The sequence below is a fragment of the Rhinolophus hipposideros genome (genome assembly GCF_964194185.1).
Source record: "Rhinolophus hipposideros genome assembly, chromosome: 12".
Taxonomy (NCBI): Eukaryota; Metazoa; Chordata; class Mammalia; order Chiroptera; family Rhinolophidae; genus Rhinolophus; species Rhinolophus hipposideros.
In genome coordinates this window covers 39,236,501-39,259,190 of record NC_138058.1, presented here as the reverse complement: position 1 = coordinate 39,259,190, position 22,690 = coordinate 39,236,501, and the positions used below count along the sequence as shown (strand labels likewise).

The window sequence follows — 22,690 nt, the reverse complement described above, 5'->3', positions numbered from 1 at the left end:
AAGGATCAATAATAGTTTTACCATCATCTGTTTATTTGTGTGTGGAGGGAAGGGGGGATTATAATTACAGTATCGTCAGATTGTCACTCTTTTAACAGCAACAAAATACTTCTTTCCATCATAGCCTCTTGCCAGTAACTAGTTAATTCTGAAAAGGTCTGGGTTCCTATCATGCACTTTCAGGCCTGGAAGTAGCCAAGATGAGATAAAAGTGAGGCAAATTTAATGATAATACACATGTAGGATTGAGAGCAAAGAAATTGTCGATCGTCATTAAATGCTTCTTCTTCATGATTAATAAACCTTCTAATATTTTTAGTATTGGGGAGGAAGGGATGCTCTGAATTGAGAATTCCCAGTAAGGGCTCCAGTGAGACACCAGCTGGTGACTGTACAGCTTGCTCAGGACACGGGCCTCCTTTGGTGTTGACAGAAGTTGGTCTTGCTTTCCAGGGAATCGTGCATGGCTGGCACCGAGTGGCCACTGCCTCTGGGCTCTAAGGGTCCCCCTCCTCCTCTGCGGGTGAGCCAACCCCCAGGAAGCGCAGCAGTATTCACTAGCATTCACGGTTTGGTTTCTTTGCCTTTTGTTTAAAACTCTTTATTTGCCCTGGGACCATTTCTAAGGCTTTCCAGGGATTTTCCTGGGGGTTGGGGGGTGGATGTCCATCCCCCACAATTGAAAAAAATAATCATCTGTCTAAGGCCCTGAGCTCATACCAGGAGTAAAACCCCTGTCCCCTTCTCAGTACTGCCTCCTCCGTGCTGATTCATCAGCCAGCTGCTGCAGGTCTCATTAAACCTCATTAATCCTGCACATCTGTCTGTAGGACCTGCCTCAAGATAAAAAGAGGAAAGTTAGCTAAACATTTTCGTCGCTGCTGCTAATTACCACAAGCTCTACTTTTGATGAATTAATTGTTCTTCTTCCTTCCAAATCTGAATGAGGACCTTTCCCCATGCCAGGCAGCGGGCGTTTCACTCCCTTGGCTGCAGATGTGCTGTTCTGTGGTTTGGTGCATGGGATTCCTGTAATTATCAGTGCCAAGAATAGGGGGGCTCTGGAAACCGGTAAAGGAAAAACACCCGGATGTTTGGTTGTATGTAACTGAGGCTTGTTCAAAGCCTTCAATCGATATCGATGCTTTTTTAAAAAACATGCAATCTCAAATTACCTCATCTGTTTGTTAACATACATAATGACAAAACAACTACTAAGCTAGTTTTCTTGACTCCCTAGTTCCAAAGGAGGAATTGCAGTCGGGGTCGGGATGGGATAGTGATGGAAGTTCCTGTGCAGTGGCTCGAGGCAGCCTTTGAAAGGGAAGGTGTTGATCTTTGGATTTATGGTGGGTTGGTGGTGATGGAGAGCGAGGATTCCTGGGTGGTGCACGGTGTCGGGCAAGGGAGAGGAGCACACTTCCCTTGATAGGACTTGGAAGAGAGATGAAAATTGAAAGGAAGAGAGATCAAAATTGAAATATGGAGGATTCGTTCTGATGATGGCTTCTGTGTAAGCAAAACTCCTGGTGTGAGCATTGTCAGGGATTAAGGTGACCTTACAAGATTCACTCCTGTGAGCTCCCTTTAGATGGGGAAAATCCTTATTCAGCATCAGGCTTGAACCCTGTTTTATCTCAGTTGCATCGTAAGGTCCTTGCTGGTGTAGAATCCTGTTTCGAGCAGTGAGGGCTGTGGAGGCAGACTTTGCTTTAAACTCCTGGGGCTCTACTTGATTTTTGACTGTGGGCAAGTCATGGAACCTCTGTGAGCCGTAGTTTGCTCTTACGCAAAAGTTGTCTGATGATGAGTACGTCACATGGTGGTTTTAAGAATTAAACGGGTTTTGGTGATGTGCTTAGAAGAGTGCCTGCCCTTACAGTACAGGGTACACCTCAGTATGGGGTGGATGTGGGAGCTGGCAATGAATTCCCTCAGCATCCCCCTTGTGTAGCTCAGGCACTGCTACATTACCTGCACGGGTGCTCATCCTGTCCTCCTGCTCGTGGGTGATGTCATCTGGACTCCAATCTCAAGGCTGAAGCTTTGACCCCTGGACTCACCTCTGGTCAGTGGCTCCCACAGTGCTTTGCTTGTTCCTCTCTTGTCACCTGTTACTGGGCAGTGTAAATACCGGTCAGCCAGACTGGTGTGTCATTAAACTGGACACCTGTCCAGCATCTATCCTTACTTTCCTTTGCTTAGTCCAGCAATTTACAAAATGTTAAACACTGGAATTTGTTTTCCCTGTAAATGAGATTTGTGGTGGAACCCTGGTAAATGAAGGGTATAAAGCCAGAGCTCTTCTGACCAAAGTGGGAGAAGGTGCTTGAGGCCTGACCGCGAGGCTTCTCATTTATTCCTTTGGCACCCCTTGTTGGGAACCTGGTTTAAAAACGTGCTCCCCTAGCATCCAGACCTCAGTGTTCCTTCAGTGAGTGGCACCTATTTGTGTATTAATATCCTCAGTATCCCCAACTATTGAAAGGAAGTATTAATATTTGTTTACCCTGTTTTGTTTATAAATGTTGTATAAGGTTAAATACTGATACAGTATTCCCCAGAAGAAAGAGAAAATACAGGGTGGCATTTTATTTTAGAATACTCATTAACGATGACATTTCACATATGACCTTTGGTGGTGCCCTGGGAGAATTCTTTGTCTTCCAGCAAGGGCCCCTTTGTTTCCTGCCCATCCATCTCAGACCCATAGGTGAGCCTCAGTTCTTTTACCAAGTAAAAATGAATTGTGTGTTTTCCCCTCAAATGGAAATACCTTTTAAATGTTTCAGAAATAGGATCAAAGTACGTATTACACACTGTTCTGTAAGTGGCTGTTCATTCATGACCCTCTTCCTAGCCTGTATACTGCACATTTCCCGTACTCTTTTTAATGCATTCACACTATTCTTTTATATGGATGCATCACGTTTTAATTTATCAACCTGTTTGGGTCTATTGTTTCTGGTCTCCTGTTAACATTGTTGCTGTCCATTTTTTATATTTATTTAAAAAATCTGCCCCCCATATCCTGCACAGCTTTGTACTCTTGCACAGGTATTCCTAGAAAGGAAATATCTACAGGTGTGATTGGTAGATGGAGGTAATGCATATTTCAACTTTGATATTGCCCACTTACCCTCCCAGCAACCACATACAAGTGCCCATTTCTCCATGTCTTCAGTAAGTGAAAGGATTTGTTTTTTTTCCAAGTCCAAGGAATAGTGTTAGTTTATTTTCACGTACTTTGACCTAGTCCTGAAAGAAGAACTTCTGCTCTCTGCCACCCCAGCAGAACCTCTGTGGGCTTCCAGCCCTTCCCACCCCGTTCCGAGATGATCATCTGTATAGAGGTTTGTGAGGAGAAACAGCCACAGTTTACATTAATGCAATAAAATACCCCTGAAGAACAAATTAGTTATAGCGGTACACTTCCAGGCTTATCGAGGTAACTAGCAGTAATACTCCTCCTATGACCGGGTTGGTTTATTCTCGCCCTGCTCCCCCACAAACTGGCAAAACTGCAAACAGCCAGGTCCCCACACCTGTTGTGAGTACCTCACTTTGTAGGGTGGGAGATAAAGCCTTGCTTGTTGGGGATGGGAGGGAACTGGAGTGGAGGGGCCTACCTGTGCGTTCATACTCTGGGATGTTACATAAAGATCAGCATTCTGTTTTGTGGGAAGAAATTTGCATGTCAGTTATGCCAGACAACAGGTTTAAGTTTCCAAAACAAATAGAACAACAGAAAAACCGATCTCGCTCTTTATGTCCCCCTTTTGTTGCTCCCTTTTTTCACTTGAAAAAATTAAAGTAGATAACTTTAATTCTACTTAAAGTAGATAAGAGGATTTGTTACGATCCAGGTCACATCTTGTGCATTATCTTCTATAAAACTGCACTCAAAGGTTTGGTTAGTGAACCTATTAATGAAAAATCGTTTTTTATTAAAAAAATAAAACTAGTATAAACTGTCCTGCTCACCTTTGATCAGTGTGAGGATCCTTTGGTGCCCCCCAACCTATTGAGTGGGTCATAGGGGTTAAATGTGAGGTTATTTCCTCCTCCAGTTTTTCTGTCCTCCTTTCCTAATACGAGGCAGTGTTCATTGTGTACTGATGGGAAGTGTCCGCCAAAACTCTGTACTGTTTGGCTATGAAAGAAATCTTATGTTACCATTTATCGTATGGGTGAGGTTAGAAAGCCAAAAAGGAAGTTAGCAGAATTGTGTTTTAGTGCTTGACCTCTGTGAGTGATAACTTTCTCTTTTTAGTTTTAAGATAACCAAATGGTAGTTGAATATGGGTTTCATTTATCTAGTGCTGTGAATCATCAATGGATTGAAAATTGTGCACTAACTTTTGCAACGGAGAGCGCTCTTGACGCTTGGAGCTGCCCTTCACAGCACCTCCCTTCTTAGTTACTCAGTAAGTGGTGGCTCATTGATTGACCCAAGGTGAAGAAAATGATCGCAGTAGGCCTCTATGGCTGACTGTTGGGTACCAGTGTGTATAACGTTTGATGTTCTACATGGAATAATTTTTCAGGCAATGAAATGGTTAGCTAAGTTAAAAATAGAATTGAGGATTGGGTCAGAGCTTATTCAGTAAATTACTTCCTGAATGAAGAAAGCTCAATGAGAAGTGAAATTTTGGTTTGATGCACTGGGATAGCATTTAGAAAATAATGCTAAACTCTATAATCCTTAGTTCATTTCAGGGAGAAAATCATCTTTATAACATGCGTTTTGGTTCTTGTCACAACCATTATTTCTGAAATCCTACTGTAGTTTGGACGCCTTCTCCCCAAACACACTTGAAGGCTTGGGCTTACTTACATATACGTACAACTGTAATTTGGGAGTTTTGCCATTGAAGTTGAGACAGTTTTAGTTAATTTATCAATCTGCCAATTCAGCCCTGATAGTTTTTACAGTGGGTCATGGTCACTGGCCAGAAGGGGTTTAGGTGACTAATTGGTAATGATTTTTAGGACAGAAGCCAGTTTTTAAATCCTTTTGTTTCATTTGTTTTTAAATATAATTGCTCTTCTCATGAAGTAGAACCTTGTCATAATTCTGTAGTTCCCAGTGATGCCTTGGCATCACTGTCGCTTTCTTTGTTCCAAAATGCTAGTCCTTTGCAGATTAAATTTGCATGTGTAACCTAGACAACTTCCATGATACCTTATGTTATATGTTATCTTACATGCACACTTCCATGATGCATTCAGGAAATGATAACTTGAGTAAACACTGTGCTATCCATGAAAAGCATACAGCTTTATGGTGAGGTTTAGGTCTTTGCTCCCTCTTTCTTGTCTCTGTGTGTCTGTGGTTTAAAAAAGGAGGCCTTTGGATCTTAGCTGTTTGGACTCCATGAATGCCTGCAGTGAATTTGGACATCCTCATTTCATAGGAAAGCTGTCAGGAACTGTTCTGAATGGCCGGATTGGTACAGTTGTCTTGTGACAGCATCAGCCTCTCTGAAAACATTCAGGAGTATCCGCTTGTGTCTCGAGTGTCTGACAATAATGTGACTCTAGTATGTGAAAGAGTTCTGTTTTCCTCGCTGCACTGTTGACCCTAAGAATTCTGGAAAACTGGAGAAGATAGAAATACCACAAGCAAGGGCCAGAGTGCACACTCTTTGATTTTTAATATGCCCGCTTAGACCAGCTGCATGGTCCACAGGACAGAACAGCTACCTTTTCTGTGTGTGCTACATGAAAAAGCAAATGTAGGAAATTTAAATTTGCTTGCACCACCTCCACTGCATCCCAAGGCTCCTGTAATGGAAACCTACCTTTAGCCCTTGAAAATGAAGTACAGGATTTTATTGTTATGAGTGAATTCGTGTGCCACGTGGTAGATTGGCTTAGAATAGATTGCACACCGCTGCTTTAGTTGTCTCTTAGAAAAAGTAGTATACAGACACAACTGCAGTATACTGCAATTAAATTACTTTTAAAAGTTTTCTCTCTAGTGTATCCAGTATTGTTGTTGCCCTTTAAAAGAGGTTCTCCTAGTTAGTCTGTATGAATTCTACCATGTAAGTTTAATAAGTAAGGATATGTTACCTGTTTAGTTCCAGGCTTTTTGTATCTTTTGGGGATATTACAAGTTACTCCTCAGTCCGCTGTTGACTTCCTGTTTTTTCATCTCCTTCCAGAGAGGATTGGGGGAGGAGAAACGATAGTGAATGAAGTGTCCATCAGAGTGAGAACTGAGGACCTGCAGCTTGGGAGGAGCTTGGGAGGAGCGGTGGTGTGAAATTGGGAGACCAGGCCTCACAGCACCAAGCTCTTCCTCATTCTTTGACCATCAAGGTGTGGCCTTGATTTCCAGCCATGCTTTGTCCCTCCTGACAGCTGGGGTAGTGCACAGGTAATCCTGTTGTGTCGGGTAACCAGATAAATACCCCTTAGCTGGGGGTGGAGAAGAGGGCCCTGAGTTCACCCCCTGAGTGACCTGGCATGTGGGCAGTCCTATAACATAACTGGGGAAAAAAAAAAAGTAATGCCTGTGACTATTGCACATCTACCTGGCTGCATGTTCAGTAATAAAATTTAAAGAGGCCCCCAGTATGGTGCTTTGTTCATAATAACCACTCAGTGTATATTTGCTAAGCTGATTTTGATTCGAAAATGGGACCTAACAAATGAGATACGGGACCAGTGACATTATAAAAATGTTTAATCCAGGAATTGACAAACTTTTTCTGTGAAGGACCAGATAGGGACTACATTAGGCTTCACAGGCCACATAGGGTCTCAGTTGTGTCTCCTCATCTTCCCCCGATGTCCCCTCTCCCCCACCCACAGTTCCTTGGCTGTACCCAAACAGGCTCCACATGAAGATTTCTGTTGCCTATTTTAAGTTGGTCTTTTCAGTTAGGAAGGGACTGACCTGAAATGGATGGCTGTGATTTTCCCCCCTGTTGTTTGGAGGAGGTAGTATCTCGTGTTCCTCAGGCAGCGTGGGATGATGGTATGAGTGAGGGGTAGCCTTTGTCAGCCCTGGTATACCCTCAGGCAGATCACCAAAACCTGTGTGTGCCTCCTCTGCTTAGAACTAACAGGTCAGGTCAGCAAAGATCTAACAGCAGTGTGTAGGAGCAGAGTAGGGTGTACTTCATCCTTCGTCCTACTCATTTGATTCTCCCTGGTAGCGCTGTCACACTGTTTCCTGCTGGACCAGCCCGTAAAGACGGAGAGTGGCAGATTAGCAGACTCATGATACGGCTTCCTGTAGATGAAGGCAGTTTTGAAGTGTGCCACTCCTTTTCAGACAGATTTTGTGAACAGTTTCTTCATAAGGTCCCTTTTCTATTTTTTGAAGGCACTTTCCCTTCCTGCTGCTGGCACTTTACTGTTAATTCACCCTGTTCTCACCTTAGCTCTCATCTCAGAAGAGTTAGTGGTGTTACTCTGCCTTTTTGCTTTCAGAGTTCGTCCCTAACCATAACCTCAGCCTCCTCCAGTCTTGGCTGTTTTGTGAGTTATGACTGGAAGGGGCTCACTCACCTTGAAGTGATAACCATGACAGGCAGGCAGGACCCCTGGAAATTGGTCTGATTTCTCAGTTTACTGTTGTAGGGCTCCTCTCAGAGGTTCTCCCTGTAGTGCTCTGGTTTCCACGTTGGCAGAACAGTGTGCTGCTCAATAGAAAGCCCCTCTATGAACTATAAGCAGGGCATGTTCTGCTGATGTACAGCATAGGTGCAAGGTTGTATAGTTTATTATAGTTCTCTAGTTTGCATATCAGACTGTTGAATATTAGCAGGGAGTTGGATATTTGCTGCTACCCGAATTTAGCACAGATGTTTACATGTGTTTTGTCCATGAAATGGGTTAAACTATTAGGAAAAACATTTTAACTCAAGTTCTATTTATATACAAATCCGCAAACATGAATTAAAGGCCCCCAGACTAATCCGTCACAGGGAGGCCTTCATTCAAAAGATTAGCTTCCTTCCTTTTGCTGCCTTGAGATAAGTTTGGTTCTCCATTATCAATGCAGCCAGTTGCCTGTTTCCGGTTTCCTGCTCTGTGTATTTTGCGTGTTGCTCATGGGAAACGATTTATTACTTTTTTCAAGCAAAGGCATATAGGGGGACTCCACCCTACTGTGTTCTTTTATTTTTAACTATTCTTTCTTTTAAACAACTCAATCATTGAGCTTTAATGCATACATAGTTAAAATTAGTATAAATTAAGTCTTTTGACTATTGGCCTGTTTGGGTCATGTTAAAATAATGTTATAATTACACCATTATGTGTTGCACAGCTTCACTCTGCTTACTCTACGGGTAAGGTGGCAATTACCCAGAAACAAAACGAAAAAACAAAATTTTCTTACTTTTAGGTTCGCTTTGGGCCCCTTTAATCTGAAAGCCACTACCATAAAATTTCAGTTTTATCATTTATCAGACATTGAGGAACAGTTGCAAGAAACAATTTAATTGTGAAAGATTTTTAATGCCTCACACTGATAACATTTAACTACTTAGGACCCGTCTATGTGATTTGGAATTTCCTTCCTCCTCAATTTCAGTATGACAACCAGCAGCAGCAGGATTTATCGAAAGGGTGTATTTTGGGACACTGGAGGTTTGCTGATTGATTCAACAAATGTTTATTGTGCGCCTACTCTGCCAGGCACATGTTGAGGCTCTAAACAGAGTTGGATCCTTGCCCTGGAGGCAGGTACAGGCTAGTTGAGGAGATAGGACACAGGCTACATAATAAAAAGGTAAGAGACTACATCCCATCAACTGAAGGTCTGTTGGCAGTGCTAATCTTGGCCTGTGTCTTCAAGGAAGGGTAAGAGAAGAGAAAGTACCTTCCAGGTTAGGTGGTTGGTGTAAGCAAATGTGGGAAAGAAAAAGGAACGTGTAAGGTGAGAGTTCAGAACATTATGAATAAGAAGACCTGTTGGGTTGGAACACAAAATTGGTGTATCAGGGAAGATTCCAGAGGAAGTAGGTGCTCCAGGAAAGGCTTCTTGTGACCCTTGAATGCCAGGCTCAGAGATTTGGACTGTCTGTTGGAGTGGAGGCTGTTGAATGTTCTGGTACAGTGGTGTAACTCTTACAAAACCCTCTTTGGGGAAGATGAGTACGGCAGTGATGTTTAAGGTGGGTAAGAAAGGGAAAAGCACAAGGCAGCAGACTCCAGTAATTGTTGGAGGGTGGGGCCCAAAACCATCCTATTGTAGTGAGCTTTTTCTTCCAAATACCCAAAGATACACTGTTGAAATCATTCTCTTGGCAACTGATCCTGTACTACTTTGTAATGTGTTTTGTTATTTTTTTAATTTTCCATTTTGTTTCCCCAGCTAGACTTCTGGTTCATTCTGGGCAAGAGACCCTGTCGTAGACATAGTTCTGCGTACAGTATGCACTTTGTAAATATTGGAGCTTATGCGTACGCTCAAACCCTTACTCAGCTAGCCAGATAGTATTGTCAGTTTAAATAGCCAGCCGTGGGATGTATTCATGGGATGATTGCTTTGTCTCCTTTTGATTTCTTCTCTGCTTCCATCCTTATACCTCCTTTCCTACAATGAACCCAAGCCTATAACTAACATAGCTGTGTGTCTATACAAAGAAAAATTGCACATGGTTGCCAACTCTTACTTAAAGTACGCCATTATCTTAGCACAACTAAAGAAGATCCTGATAGGGGCGGCCGGATGGCTCAGTTGGTTAGAGCATGAGCTCTGAACAACAGGATTGCCCGCTCGATTCCCACATGGGCCAGTGAGCTGCGCCCTCTGCAACTAGATTGAAGACAACGAGCTGCTGCTGAGCTTCCAGAGGAGTAGCCAGATGGCTCAGTTGGTTAGTGCACGAGCTCTCAACAATGAGGTTGCCGGTTCAATTCCCGCATGGGATGGTGGGCTGTGCCCCTTGCAACTAGGCAACTAGACTTGGAGCTGAGCTGTACCCTCCACAACTAGATTGAAGTACAACGACTTGGAGCTGATGGGCCCTGGAGAAACACACTGTCCCCCTATAAACGAAACTTGTAAAAAAGAATAAAAGAAGATCCCGATAGAAAATATTCCTGGGTTATACCAGCAGATTCACACTATTTGAAAAGTAGAATAACGATTTGCTCTCTCAAGCAAGGTATAAATTCAGTTTTGGGGGGAATAATGAATGTTTCCATATTTCCCTTATTTTCCATCCAGACGCGTTCCATACCTTCAGACCTCCTTTTGTCCCTGGTGCCCATACCTTTCCATAGCCAGAAGCGTGGCGCACGTGAATGTGGTTGTGTTTAGCACTCTGCAGAGAGTGTTGCAGAAAGATGCCATACAGTCCTTTTCATAACTCTGCCCTCCTGTTCATCAAAGCCATTTCTGTCCTGTAGCTTAGCTCATGCGAATGCAGTATTCGTTTTCCCAATTATAGCAAATTCTGCAGAGTCGATAAATGTTAAAGCATCCCAGTCTTCCAATATTGATAACAGTCATTCCCTAAAAAGAGAGGGAGTCGATTATGTACTTCTAAAGGGAATGGTGGTGGAGAGGATATTCAGAGCCCTTTGGTTAAAATGAAGCAAATATGTTTTTCTGTTCTAAATATCTCATCCTCTTTCTCTAAGATGCCCTCAGAAAATTTCATGTTATTTATCAGAAACAAAAGACAGTGAATCTAGATCTTAGAGGAGAAGACGTAGCCATGCATCCTAATCCCTCTTATCCTGACTGAACAGTGGAAGAGACAGCAACACCCGAGGACCCCCAGCATATGCCGCTCTGCCACTACTGGCTGGTGACGCTGAGCGGCCCTTAACCTCACCGAGCTTTGGGCTTTTGTGGCGGGAGCTCTTGTGCTCACCTCCCTGACAGAGTTGCTGTGAGAATCTAGTGAGCTTTGAGGAAGTATAAATTGCTCTTCAGGTGTGTGATGGTGTTATTGTAGGCACAGCACCTTATAAAAAATCCTGTTTTCAGGAAAAAACCACCATAATAGAATTTCACTCGTAATGCACTCCTTCCAGGGATCAGAGCTGGCGGAGTAGATGTTGCCACTCCCTTGAGGTTGGGTTTTCTCACCTGCTCCACAGTCCTCATTTTCCAGGTGGCTAAGTCATCTCCGAGTCTGTGGAGCTAAAGACTTAGCTGGCTGAATCTTCACACTTAGAACCACTTCCGGTTCCCATGCTCTCAAGGTGCCAAGGATGTGTTGGTAGGATTTGTGGTTGTGGGAAAGTTGTTTTGAGAGAACTTTAGGGGTCCTTCCTGATTCCCACTCTTGCATTAGACTGCCTCACCGGGCTCCCTCCCGTGAAGGGCTGCTGGCTCTTTTTGCCCCTTCTCTTGGATGACCACTTTTCCACCTCGGGACTACTGGTACTGCAGCCACCTCAGGTCTGGCGTGAATGGGCAGGTATGCGGTGATATCCAGGCTGCATGAGGCAGCAGTGTCCTCAGGTACTGTGGAGGGTTCCACTCTGCCCAACACACCGTGACAGTCATTGCAAAGGGGGTCGGTGAGCCATGTTTCACCCTGAAGGCCTTCATGTGGAGGAGTGAGGACATGTGCTCTCTGTACCTTCCCTCAAAGGTAGAGGGAGCCTCCGGGGGCCACAGACTGAGATCTAGTCTTGATGGAGACACCATCCCAGCAACCGAGTTACCCGCTGTTGGAGCAGACACTTCGGCAAAATAAGGACTTGGGTTAGGATGGTGAGATTATGGGTGATTCTATATCTTGTATCATTGAAACCTTTTTCTTAATGGTGTGCTGGACGCATTATTGCGTAGTGATATTGAGAACCAGGCTTTGGAGCCAGTCTGCCTGAAGAGTTACTAGTTCCTGCCTCATGGAGTAGTTATGAGGATTGTGAAACACAGAGATCAGTACCTGGGACATAGTAAGTGCTCAGTGAATGCTAGTATTATTTTAATAAAATAAAGAACAGGTTGTTTCTTTCCCATGCCACTGTTAGCAACCTCCTGCCACCCACAGCCCCTCCCCCCCCCACTCTGGGATTTTTAAATAGCTGGCTGCCCAGGTGCTGAGGAAGGGATTTAGGTTTTGCTTTTGAAAGAAGTTTGATTCAGATGCCTTCTAAAGGCTTGTTCCACCCTGAGATTATGTGATTCCATGATCCCTGATAAATTTCACAAGTGGTTTGAACTGATGAGAGAGCTACCTTGCTGGGGAAAGGAGAAGGAACTAATTTAATGAGCATTTACAACAAGCCGGGCACTTTGATGTACACTTCACCTCCTCCCACTTAATGCTAGAGCAACCTTTAGGTGAGTCCCTCTCCATTAGTACAGTGTGTGGGGGGTGGGGTGGGGATGGGAGGCAGCCACAGCTGAGAGAGACTCACAGGGAGCAGGCCTAACAGGTGCCTGTTCCTTGGAGGCACCCCTACCAAGTTTGGGTCAGGGCTGTGGGGGAACCTGCCCATGTCAGGCTCAGCCATGTCATCTTTTTAGGAGGAGATGCAGGCATGATTTGGCTTGATTAACAGCAATACGAGAGCCTGAAAAGGGAAAAGGGAGAATGGAAATGGCATGGGGGCCAGAAATGCCAACCCAGTCTGCTCTCGCTGCTGCTGGTCCTCTGCCTTGCAGGGAAGCCACAAGCCCTTTGTGCAATGGATGGGCCTTAGGGCAGGGTGTTTCTGCTGCCATCAGCCGACAAGCAAACCATTAGGACCAGCAAACCATCAGGACCCGAAAGCTTTTGATGGGGGTAAAGAGAATAATGAATGAACAACACCCCAGCTCAGCTACCCCTCTCTGCAGAGTCCTGTCTGAGACACTGAATGCCAGCTCCAATTGGTGTAAGGCCAGCATGTCTTAGACCAGGGTTTCTTACCCCAACACTGTCCTGCTGACATTTGGGGCTGGATAACCCTTTGTTGTGGGGGTGCTGTGGGATGTGTGTCACAGCATCCCTAGCTTCTACCTATGATGTGTCAGCAACACCTACCCCCTGGTCGGGACAATCAAAAATGGCCCCAGGCATTGCCAGATGTCCCGGGGAACAAAATTTTCCTCCATTGAGAACCACTGATGTAAATAACCAAATCAACATGGAGCTTGTAAAGGCTACCTTTTCACATCACCAGATTAGCTCATACTTGTAGAACTAGCAGGGGTTTCTCTTCCCTCTGCTACCCCTTCCACCTCCTCAACACAGCTCAGGCACAGTGACAGCAGCTTGCGCTTGGAAACGTGCCTCTGGACTGGACTGTCTTCCATTGTCTGTGCCAAGGGCCTCCTGCTCCTCCTCAGGCAGGCGTCTGGCCTAATTTGCCCTGATCTCGCTGGGTTGGGATTGCAGGGGTGATGTCATTGTGCCTTCCCAGGAAGGGTGGAACAAAGGATGGAGTCCCCAAGGGCACGGAGCCTCATCCTCATCTAAGCCGCTGGGTAGATTTTTTTTTCCCTTCCTTTCTCTCCTTCCTGCCTAAGAAGTGTTTGCTGCTCACCCAATGATCCATTGTAAGGTCACACCAAGCTGGCCGGGCTTTGTGTCTCCAGTGGGGCCCACTTCCTGCCCCCCCACTGCTCCCCGCCCCAGTCATAGGGTGTTGGTTCTGGTCCAGTCCCTGGATGGAATCTTCCATGCCTTTCCAATGTGGTGGCGTGAGCCCGAGGAACTTGGATCCGGTGTGATTTTTCTAGCATGCTTATCCTACCTGGAGCCTGTTGTTGTAGCGAGGAGAGTAGAGAAGTGGGAAGCAGGAGAGAGGGCAAGAAAGCAAGCCCTCATTCTTATTTTAATTTTTAAACTTCTCTTCCTCCTCTTCCTTCCTTTCTTTCTGGAGTTCTTGGGGACCTCAGCAGCCCTGGGAAGCGCTCCTTGCACAGATCCTCAGCCTTTTGTATTTCTGCTCAGTTCGGTCTGTTCACTCATGACCTCTGTGTGTGTCTCCTCACAGGGAGGAGGAGTGGGGTGGGGCTATAACTCTTCAGGACTGTGCTGTGGGAGTGTATTTACTGTCTTTTGAAGCAAATCCTGACTCTCCTAAAGGAATCTGTTAATTCAGAACCTGAAAGAAGCCTGGGGTGTTTCTGTAATGTGAGATTCACCCAGAGGAGTGACAATTGGCTGAGGGAACACATTGTGTGCTTGTTTATTTAGTAATACCTTAATCCAAGCAGGTTTTCATTTTGATCTTGTTCCCTTGATAGGCTGGGTGTGGTAGTGACTTTGAACCCCAAACCCTTTAATAATAGCATAGGATAACCATCAAGGGCTTTATGAAAGACATTTCCAACTCCAGTGTAGCACATAAAAGATATTATAAAAAAATTAGTTGACCCTAAATACATCTGAACCATACCTAGGAGCGTCTGCTCTTGACCTGCTCTTTCAGAACAGCCCACTTAAGGCAAAAAACAAAACAAAACAAAACAGAAAAAACAGCTCCCCTTGTCACTGTCGTAAGAGTTACCATCCATCAGGATGATTGCAGGATGAATAATGGATGTGATCTTTTCTGTGTGACCTCCCCTGATGTCATTGGTGCAGCTCCGTTTTCAGTCTGTAGCGTGCCCCTCACTGCCTTTCTCTCGTCCTCACCCCCGCCCCCCAATCCTGTCTTTTCCAATCCTTTGTCTATTTTTGGTCGGCCTTTGTTCCTGGGGAAAGGCCCTCTTTTCCTCTGGAAGGGTTGTTCATTTAGGGAAAGGCTGGACCCAGGAGGAGCTGCTGGCTGCAGCAGGTGGCTGGCTGGCTGGCTTGGCAGGGGCCCCCGGCTGCTTCACCTGCCAGGTTGGCAGCAGTAAAGGCTCATCCCACGTTTTCTGTGCCTTCCTCCCTCCCTGTGGTGGGGTGGATGGAGGCCTCAGCAAAGCCTTCCAGGCAGAACCTCCCAGGATGCAGTGACCATCCTGGAAACCCAGTGTCCCTGGGCCACCTGGTACACGCGCCCCATCAGCAAGGGTGGCTTTTTAGTTGTCACCCAATGGTGTTGAAAGACAGAAAATTGTTAGGGTCTGCTCACTTTTTTTGTAGCTTAATGCATAAACATCTTGGTGGGTTCGGGCTTGCACTGGAAGGAGTAGCTCTTGGGTCCTTTGGGTGCAAATTCATGCTGGTGAAACCAGAAGTAGGGCGAGTAACTGACAGAAGGGTAACTAGAAAACAGGAAGTCCAAGTGGGTAGTTCCAGGGCACAGTCTGTGGATCCCATTGAAAGTCTTCAGCAGCCTGCGTTTAGAACATTGTGCAGAGGCGAGAAGGTTGGACGCCTGTTTGTATGGGATACGAAAGGCCAGTTCTGGCCACACATGTCGAGAGTTTCATGCTTTGAATTGGGCAGAGCTTGACCACTGAGGCTTGAAAAGCTTGCTGTTTCCTGGGTGACTTAGATAAGCAGCTACCACACTTTAGAGCATAAACTGGCAGTTGCCTTTTAAGTGAATGGTCGAAGTTTGGAGAGGATAGTTGTCCACTCATCTTACCTAAGGGGACACTGAATCTAGCATCTCAGCAGGTTTTCAGTGAAACCCTGGGCCCAGGCTGTCATCTCCCAATGCCCAGCCAGATCTCTCTGTACTCTACCATGTTGCCTGCCGTTTTCTGTGTTGTTTACGGGACTTAGCACGCAGCAGGTTAAAAGGGTCATCGCAGATCCAAGTCATGAGTGAATTTATCTTACTAGGTGATGCCTGCTCCTTTGTACAGGGAAGCGGTTTCTTTGTCTTCTGAGCTTTTCTACCCCACATCTTTCCACGCACTGTATGCTTCCCACTTTCACCTTTTGGAGGAACGATAGCTATGAAATGCCTGAGAAACTTGACCAGTCAAAATGTTACACTGTTGGGCAGGACTGCAAAGGACCCCACTGAAATCTATACCCTGATGCCTCTTCAGCAAACATGGGAGAAAGAAATGAGTGCGAGCTAAGGATATTCTGCTGGTGGCGTGCTTAGGGGCTCAAACATTCAAGATTTGAGTGACTCCTGTGTTCCCAAGGAGTTGCTCATGCTTGAGAAGCTAAGTAGAGGTTTCGTTAGAGTCTAGTTTTGCTGTTCTTCCTTTGGCTGGAGTCCCATGGCTGCTGGCACAGAGGCTCTGCTGCCCGAGCTGTGGTTGGTGGTAAAGCGAGTTCTCCTCTGCTTGCAGATGAGCGTGAAGCTGTGCAAAAGAAGACCTTCACCAAGTGGGTCAATTCCCACCTCGCTCGTGTGTCCTGCCGGATCACAGACCTGTACGCTGACCTTCGAGATGGACGGATGCTCATCAAGCTGCTGGAGGTTCTCTCCGGAGAGAGGCTGGTAAGTGGGAATGTTGTGAAAGGTGTTACCCCGTTGGGGGGAAAATGGTTTTGAAAAATCTAGTGTGCACTTGCCTCCTGCTGAATTCTGCAATTAATGGTTGATATTTTCGAGAAGGAGAACCTTGATAAGTACGATGCGCACGTTGGGGACAGCTCCCATGTAACATTCTGAGTTTGGGTGGTGGTCTTGAACTGGTAATAAATCGACCGCATTCTATTTTTCTTTCTCCTTTTTTCTTTTTTTGATGCGAGGTTACTTACTGCCTTCAGTCAGATCAGGGCACAGTGCTGGTAATTGAAGGGCCAGGCTGGGACACCGGCTCCAAGGTGAATCTGTATTCCAGGAGATCATGGAATAATTTTAAATTTGTGTCTTATTAATTCTCTGGAAAATCTGACCTGCTGTTTTTTAAAGTGGCAAGAATTGAATTCGGTGGTTTCTGACGTTGTTTGCTTTCTTCCCTGTACACTTTTTATTTCTGGGGTGGAGGGAGAGGCTAGTGTTTTGTCGTCTCCTTGGAAACTCAGAGCTTCTGGTGAATTCTCCTGCCCTTTGGGGCAGGAGAGTTTTTAGCCTACAGTGAAAATTTTATCCCCATTTTGTTTCCCAGAGCTACTGTGGCTATCTCTGATGTGATTTTTTATAAACCGGAAGCCAAGAAAGCTTAAACCAGTCTCTAACTGGCCCAACAGGTTTTGTCTCGCCTTGGTTTGAAAATGGATGGTGTATTCTACCAGACCACATGCAGTTCCATAGGTGGTGGTGGGACTGAGCCAAAAGCTGACGCCCAGGGATAGAGCCCCACATCTGTAGTGACATCACCAGGAAAGTATGCTGGTGGTTGGCAGGACTGCCAGGAAGCCTTATTTTTAACTTGATCTCCACCCTGTAAGTTGACAGCCACATGGCTCTGTGTGCAGACCAACCCACACACCTCTGACCACAGGCAAGAGCCAAAGGTTGTACTCGGCCCTGTTATTAGCCCACAGACAGAATTGCTTGGGTAAAAACAGAGTCAGAGCTTTCTCCCTGCCCCTTCGTTCCAGAACAGGGTCCTCTAAAAGATAGTGAAGCCCCATCTCATCTGTAGCAAGTTTTGTCAGTGCTCTTTGTTCCCTGTGCATGCAGGTGTTGCTTCATTTTCTTTGGGAGTTTGTGGGTCAGGCTAGACCAACTAGATAAGTGAAGGAGGCTTCTGCCTGTGACCGTAATGGCTGCCTCGAAGGTGGTTTGTAGGGAGACTGGGGGGGCAGTAGGTCCCCACACTCGGAGGGTGGAGGCTGGTTATTGATTGTATTTTGATCTGTTTTTTGAAGTGAGTCTTGAGAGCCTAGGCTAGAATTATGATATGCATCTTTAAATATAATTTTTGTAACCGGACTGTCCCTCCATCTCTCAACCTTTCACCCACCTTTTAATATTTGACCTAGTGTGATTGTTTATTGATTTTTTTTTTTGAATGATGTTTCAAAGAAACGTGAAAATAGCACCAAAAATCACTAAATGTCATGTGGATAGAAATTAGTTTGAACATTCAGTTTTATTCTGACAGGGTCCAGTCTTCCTAGCTGTAGGAGTAAATTGTTCACTTCTGAAGGTCCATAATTCTCTTGTACCAAGAAGATTGTGTCCTTGATAACGGCGACTTCATAAATGGGATCAGGCCCATTGCCCTTTTCTTCTGAACAAGGCACCAAAAATATTCATAGGGAGACAAAAAGCAACCAGCAAAGCATAATTCTTATTTGTGTTTGGATACTGCTCACTCCTCTCTTTATTTGCTGCTGGCAATGATTTTTTTTTTTTTTTTTTTTTTGTCATCCATAGACTTAGGAGATTAGGGATGGAGAAGAGCATAAGATGGCCCCCATCTCCAACCTCTCATGTAGTCAGTGCTGGAAATTGTGTTTAGCAAAGACATACCACTTGGTAAAAACCCCGTGTCTTGACTTCTTTTATTACCCCTTTCTCACAGCCAACCCTGATTATAGGTTGGGCAGTCTGATAATCTTCTTATTCTAAAAATAAGGATATCATAGAAAGAGTGAGCTAAAGCTCTGGTTCATTTGGACTGGAGATTTTCGGCTGGTTTGGCTCCATGGTTCATATGGTTCATGGAACTTTCTGGAAGGGACACAAACCACTCTCTGCTGTTGGCTACAGAGGCTGCCAGGAACCTAAGTTAGAGACCCTCCCTGTGGGAGAGGACCTCCACGAGGGCTTGCTCCAAAGGTTCCTTGCATATTCGGATTCCAAAACCAATGAGCTGGTTACAGCTTCCAGGCCTGGGTAAATTAATGTCCACAGCTCAGTATGTATGATCAGATAACATTCAGTCAGCACTGGGCTTTCTGCACCGGTGATCCAAAACCCTGGGTAACACAAACATTTGCACTCCATCTGGAGCTGTGTCAGTCAGTTTTGGCCCCAGCACTTACCACCAGCTTGGCAGTAGGTAGTAGATAAATGTTTGAGGGCCTAGAGTATCTAAATTTACTTTATTAATAGATTCTTGGAGCCAGTTCATCCTTCTTTACAGAGGAGGAAATTTGTCTGATTTTTACTGAGTGAAATTTACAGAAACATTAGCTTGATAATCCAGACAGTTCCACCCTAACCCCACCCTGCGTTTTGGCTTAAAATCATTTGAGTTAAATGTGAACGGGCTTTGGGGAGGCCTCGGGGTTATCAGAGCATTTGTTGGGGGAACATTAGAGAGCTGAGATCCCATCTCTGGTCCTGGCTTGGGCAGGATCCGTGTCCAGAAGTGTCCTTCTCTCTGCCTCAGGTATGTCAGCTTTTGAAGCAGTGAGGAAACTGAGGCTGAGCCAGGAAGCTGCTGCTAATTGGGATTGGGTTGATGACAAGGAAAACCATCCCATTCCAATATCTTACATTGAATTTACTATGGGCTTCATAAAGACCTCACTTTAAAATTCCCCCAAATACCCTTATTTTTTAGCACTCACTCAGCTGAGCAGGTAAAGTGGTAAGCACAGAACCTGTGCCGCTTGCTTTGTCATTGGTCTCAGGTTCCCAGGGCCAGATGAGAGCAGGACTTGAGGGGGGAAGGTTTGTCCCTAGGCAGTATTGACATTTAGAGGGAGTAGGGCCTCGGGCATAATGTCTGTCAGGCCTGACTTGGGTGGCGAAGTGGAGCCCCCAGGTCATGAGCCAGGCTTGAAGCTTGCCTGTGCCTGCCCCTTCCTTCACTGGGCCTCGGCAGTGAAGGATGGTTACAAGATGCCAGTTGCTGCCTCTCTCCTGCCTGACTGGGCTCTGGCCTCTGACAGAAAGAGGACAAGGTTTTTCTGAACACTTCTGCCCTCTTCTCAGCCCCTTGCCATTTCCAAGTTACAGGTGGCGCTGGTTTTTGTTTTCCTGACATTCTGTCTTTTTACTCTGTTCGTCAGTCTCAAAGGAGAGAAAACACCGTTAATTCCAAAACAGGCTGAGCTAGGTGGAAAAGATAGATTTACCATGAGAGTTGTTAAGCCTTAAATCCCATGTTGAACTGCTCTGAATTTTTCATAAAGCCTTTGTTAGGAGAACCATACTGGCCGTTGTTGAAACAGGGTTTTGTGGACTGGCCACAGAACCTACCTGTTTATGATATCATTTGTGTGGGAGAATTTGCTTTTGTTCTAAACAACAGCCGCAGAAAAAATGCCCCTGTTAAATTGCAGCCCAATTAATTACACAGATGCGAAAAGTGAGTTAGTAGCAATGGGTACCATATGGTAAAGTACCGAATTAATGGTTCCAGAGCCCTAGAATTCAGAAGGGGAAACAGGCCTTCTGGAAGGGGTGTCAGGAAACCTCAGTAAGTGTGCGGGGTTCCAGCAGGATCTGGGAGGAGAGGTGCAGGTGTGGATAGACAGAGTGTAGGGGGGTCGAGTGGCATCTGTGAGGCGGAGTGAAGAGAGTGTTTGAGGCCGGACACCAGGGAGGAACTGGTGTAGGGAGAGCAACCGGACAGACTGGAGTATGTACATGTCGCTTTTAGTGTTTGCTGTCACACACTCGTATATCTCACGTGGTTCGCAGTCTAATGAAGTGGACGATTGATGCTTTGTAGAAGAAACGGGCAGAGTGACCAGGGTCTTGCCCAAGGCCAGTATCGCTAGTGAGTGTGTCACTTGGGCTCCAGCCCCTTCTCTTGTCTGTTGGTCCCCTCCTTTCCCACTGAGCCCTGCTGAAGGAGAAAATGCCTCTCGGGAGTGGGTCCCAACCAAGTGAGAAGACAGGCAGGAATTAACGGCACACAGTTTGTTGTTCCCTGATTAATTTCATAGGGCAAGAATCGTTTGCATTCTTCGTAAAGCTCAAAGTCTGATGTGTTGGGAGGCATTTGGCGATGTAATATGAAATGAGTTCGGCTGTATGTTGTATTAGTGATGAGTCTGGAAATTAGTGTTTCCCATCCTACCCTCTGTATTAAGTAGACGCATTTGTGTATGGGTGTGTGTTGTGAAAATCTATTTTTGATTAAAAGACAAAAGCATAAACAAGTGTCTGTCACACCTGGTATACTGAGACCAAATAGTTTCTTTTCTCTGTTTCCTCTTTACCTGAAAAATAAGGTCAGCAGGCACTTCAGAATTCACCTTTCATGATAGTACGTCGTCCACCATCCAATACACAGATTGTATTTTATAGCTGGAAGTGACTTTAGTGGCCACTAAGTAGATTAGATCCCTTCATTTCATAGGTACTGGAACTCAGAGAGTAAGCAGCATGCAGGGCCATTCAACTGGTATGTGGCACATCTAGGCCTAGGACCGGCCTCTCCCAGTTCCCAGGCTGGTGCTTTGTCCACCCTGCATCCCTTGTTGCTCCAGGTGGCTTCAAGGTGGCCTTGGACACCCATGGAGAAAATCCTGAGAGAGCAGGGGTTACCAGGGTAGAACAGTGTGGCCCAGCTCGCCAGTGGCCTCCCAAAACAACCTGCCAGGAATCCTCCCTTTTGTCTTCCTCTTCTATTCAGGGAGCCAGATTGGCTCCAGGAAACATTTGTTTTTTCTTTTCCACCGCTGGGCTCTGACAAAAACCCTGCCATTGTGATCATGCTATAGTTCTGCAAATCCTGAAACCCCACAGGATATAACTGACTCAAACTCAAGGCTGGATGGGCAACGGTGACAGAGCCGAGCCGTGGACCAGGAAGGGACCATCTAGCTTCCTCGTGCCTTCCTAAGGGCATTGGGTCCACTTGGGTGAATTTGACCAGGGCACACCACTTTTCGGAGGTAGGGCTTGGACGAAGTGCTCTAATAAGCAATTAGGATTACATTGGCAGATGCTAGAGGTGGTTTAGTCCTAGAGAGGGGCCAGAAAGAAGATGGGTCTGGATCAAGGCCGTGGCGGACGTGTGGTTCGTAAAGATTTGGAACTAAAAGGGACCTTGGGGAGGGGATACAGGAAGAGCTCCCACAAAACAGGGCCATGGGCCATGGTGTGGGAAGAGCACGGAAGCTTGTTAAAATTATTTAAAGAAAGATCAGTAAAAATAGGCATTTCCTCAGAGGAACCACCTCCCTGCCTGCAGAGCCCCCCTTGTTCCTGAGTCACATATGAGTCTGGTTTTGATCCTGGTCCCCCACATTAATGGCATTTCAAAATGCCCCGTCAGAAAGGACACACAAGACAGAAGTGCACATGCTGCCGTGGGAATGAACCTGTGGCACACTAGGAATTTGATAATAATTAATGGAGGAAAGACAGGGAACCCTCCTTTTCTTGACAGAATTAGTCACTCTTGGTGTTGGGGAAAGGCTTAAGAAAAGTGTTTATTACGGAGAGATGAACCTCTCCCTCCAGTTCCATTGTGTTGAGTTTTCTCCATTGTTATCACTCTTTCCTTTTAAGAAGATGAAAGTTTAGTGATATAAAAACAGCTCTTTAAAAAAAATGAAAACTACCTGCCAGATGGGAACTGAGTCTCTTTATTTCCTTTCATGGGGAAGTGTGTACCACTCTTGGTTCTGGGTGTAGCATAAAGAGAACGAGCTTTGGAATTCTGGCCCACCACGTGCTAACTAGCTGCACGGATTATGCCATCTCTCTGAACCAGTGTAGTTTCATCTGTAAAATGATAATAGTAATAATAATAATAATTATTATTATTATTAATTATATATTATTATACGGTGTTAATAAGAGGATTAAATGTGATAACAGATATAAACCACTTAACAGAGGTTAACGGTTAGTTGCTCAGTAAATGGCAGCTAAGAATTTTCAGATCGTGTGAGCTATGCAGCCTGCGTGACCAGTGTGTTTCAGTGTATACCTCTGAGAGATCATTAACCCTGCCTAAAATTAATTTCCTATAATTATTTTTCCCTAAACTTACCCAAGTATTGCGCCTTAAAATGTTCTAGAAGCCCTCTCCGAAGCAAATAGAACACAGGACTGGGGAGTTGTTAAA

General features: G+C 45.3%; 1 protein-coding gene across 3 annotated transcripts in view; it reads left to right on the top strand.

Moving 5' to 3' along the window:
• The window catches only part of SPTBN1 (spectrin beta, non-erythrocytic 1), a gene marked incomplete at its 5' end in the record, with an annotated part of 180,330 nt that overhangs the window by 98,459 nt on the left and 59,181 nt on the right, over positions 1 to 22,690 (top strand). For all 3 annotated transcript variants that reach the window (XM_081069287.1, XM_081069288.1, XM_081069289.1), the window contains one exon: positions 16,106 to 16,257. In XM_081069287.1, the coding sequence (XP_080925413.1) occupies positions 16,106 to 16,257 (152 nt within the window). The remainder of the gene's footprint in view (positions 1 to 16,105; positions 16,258 to 22,690) is intronic.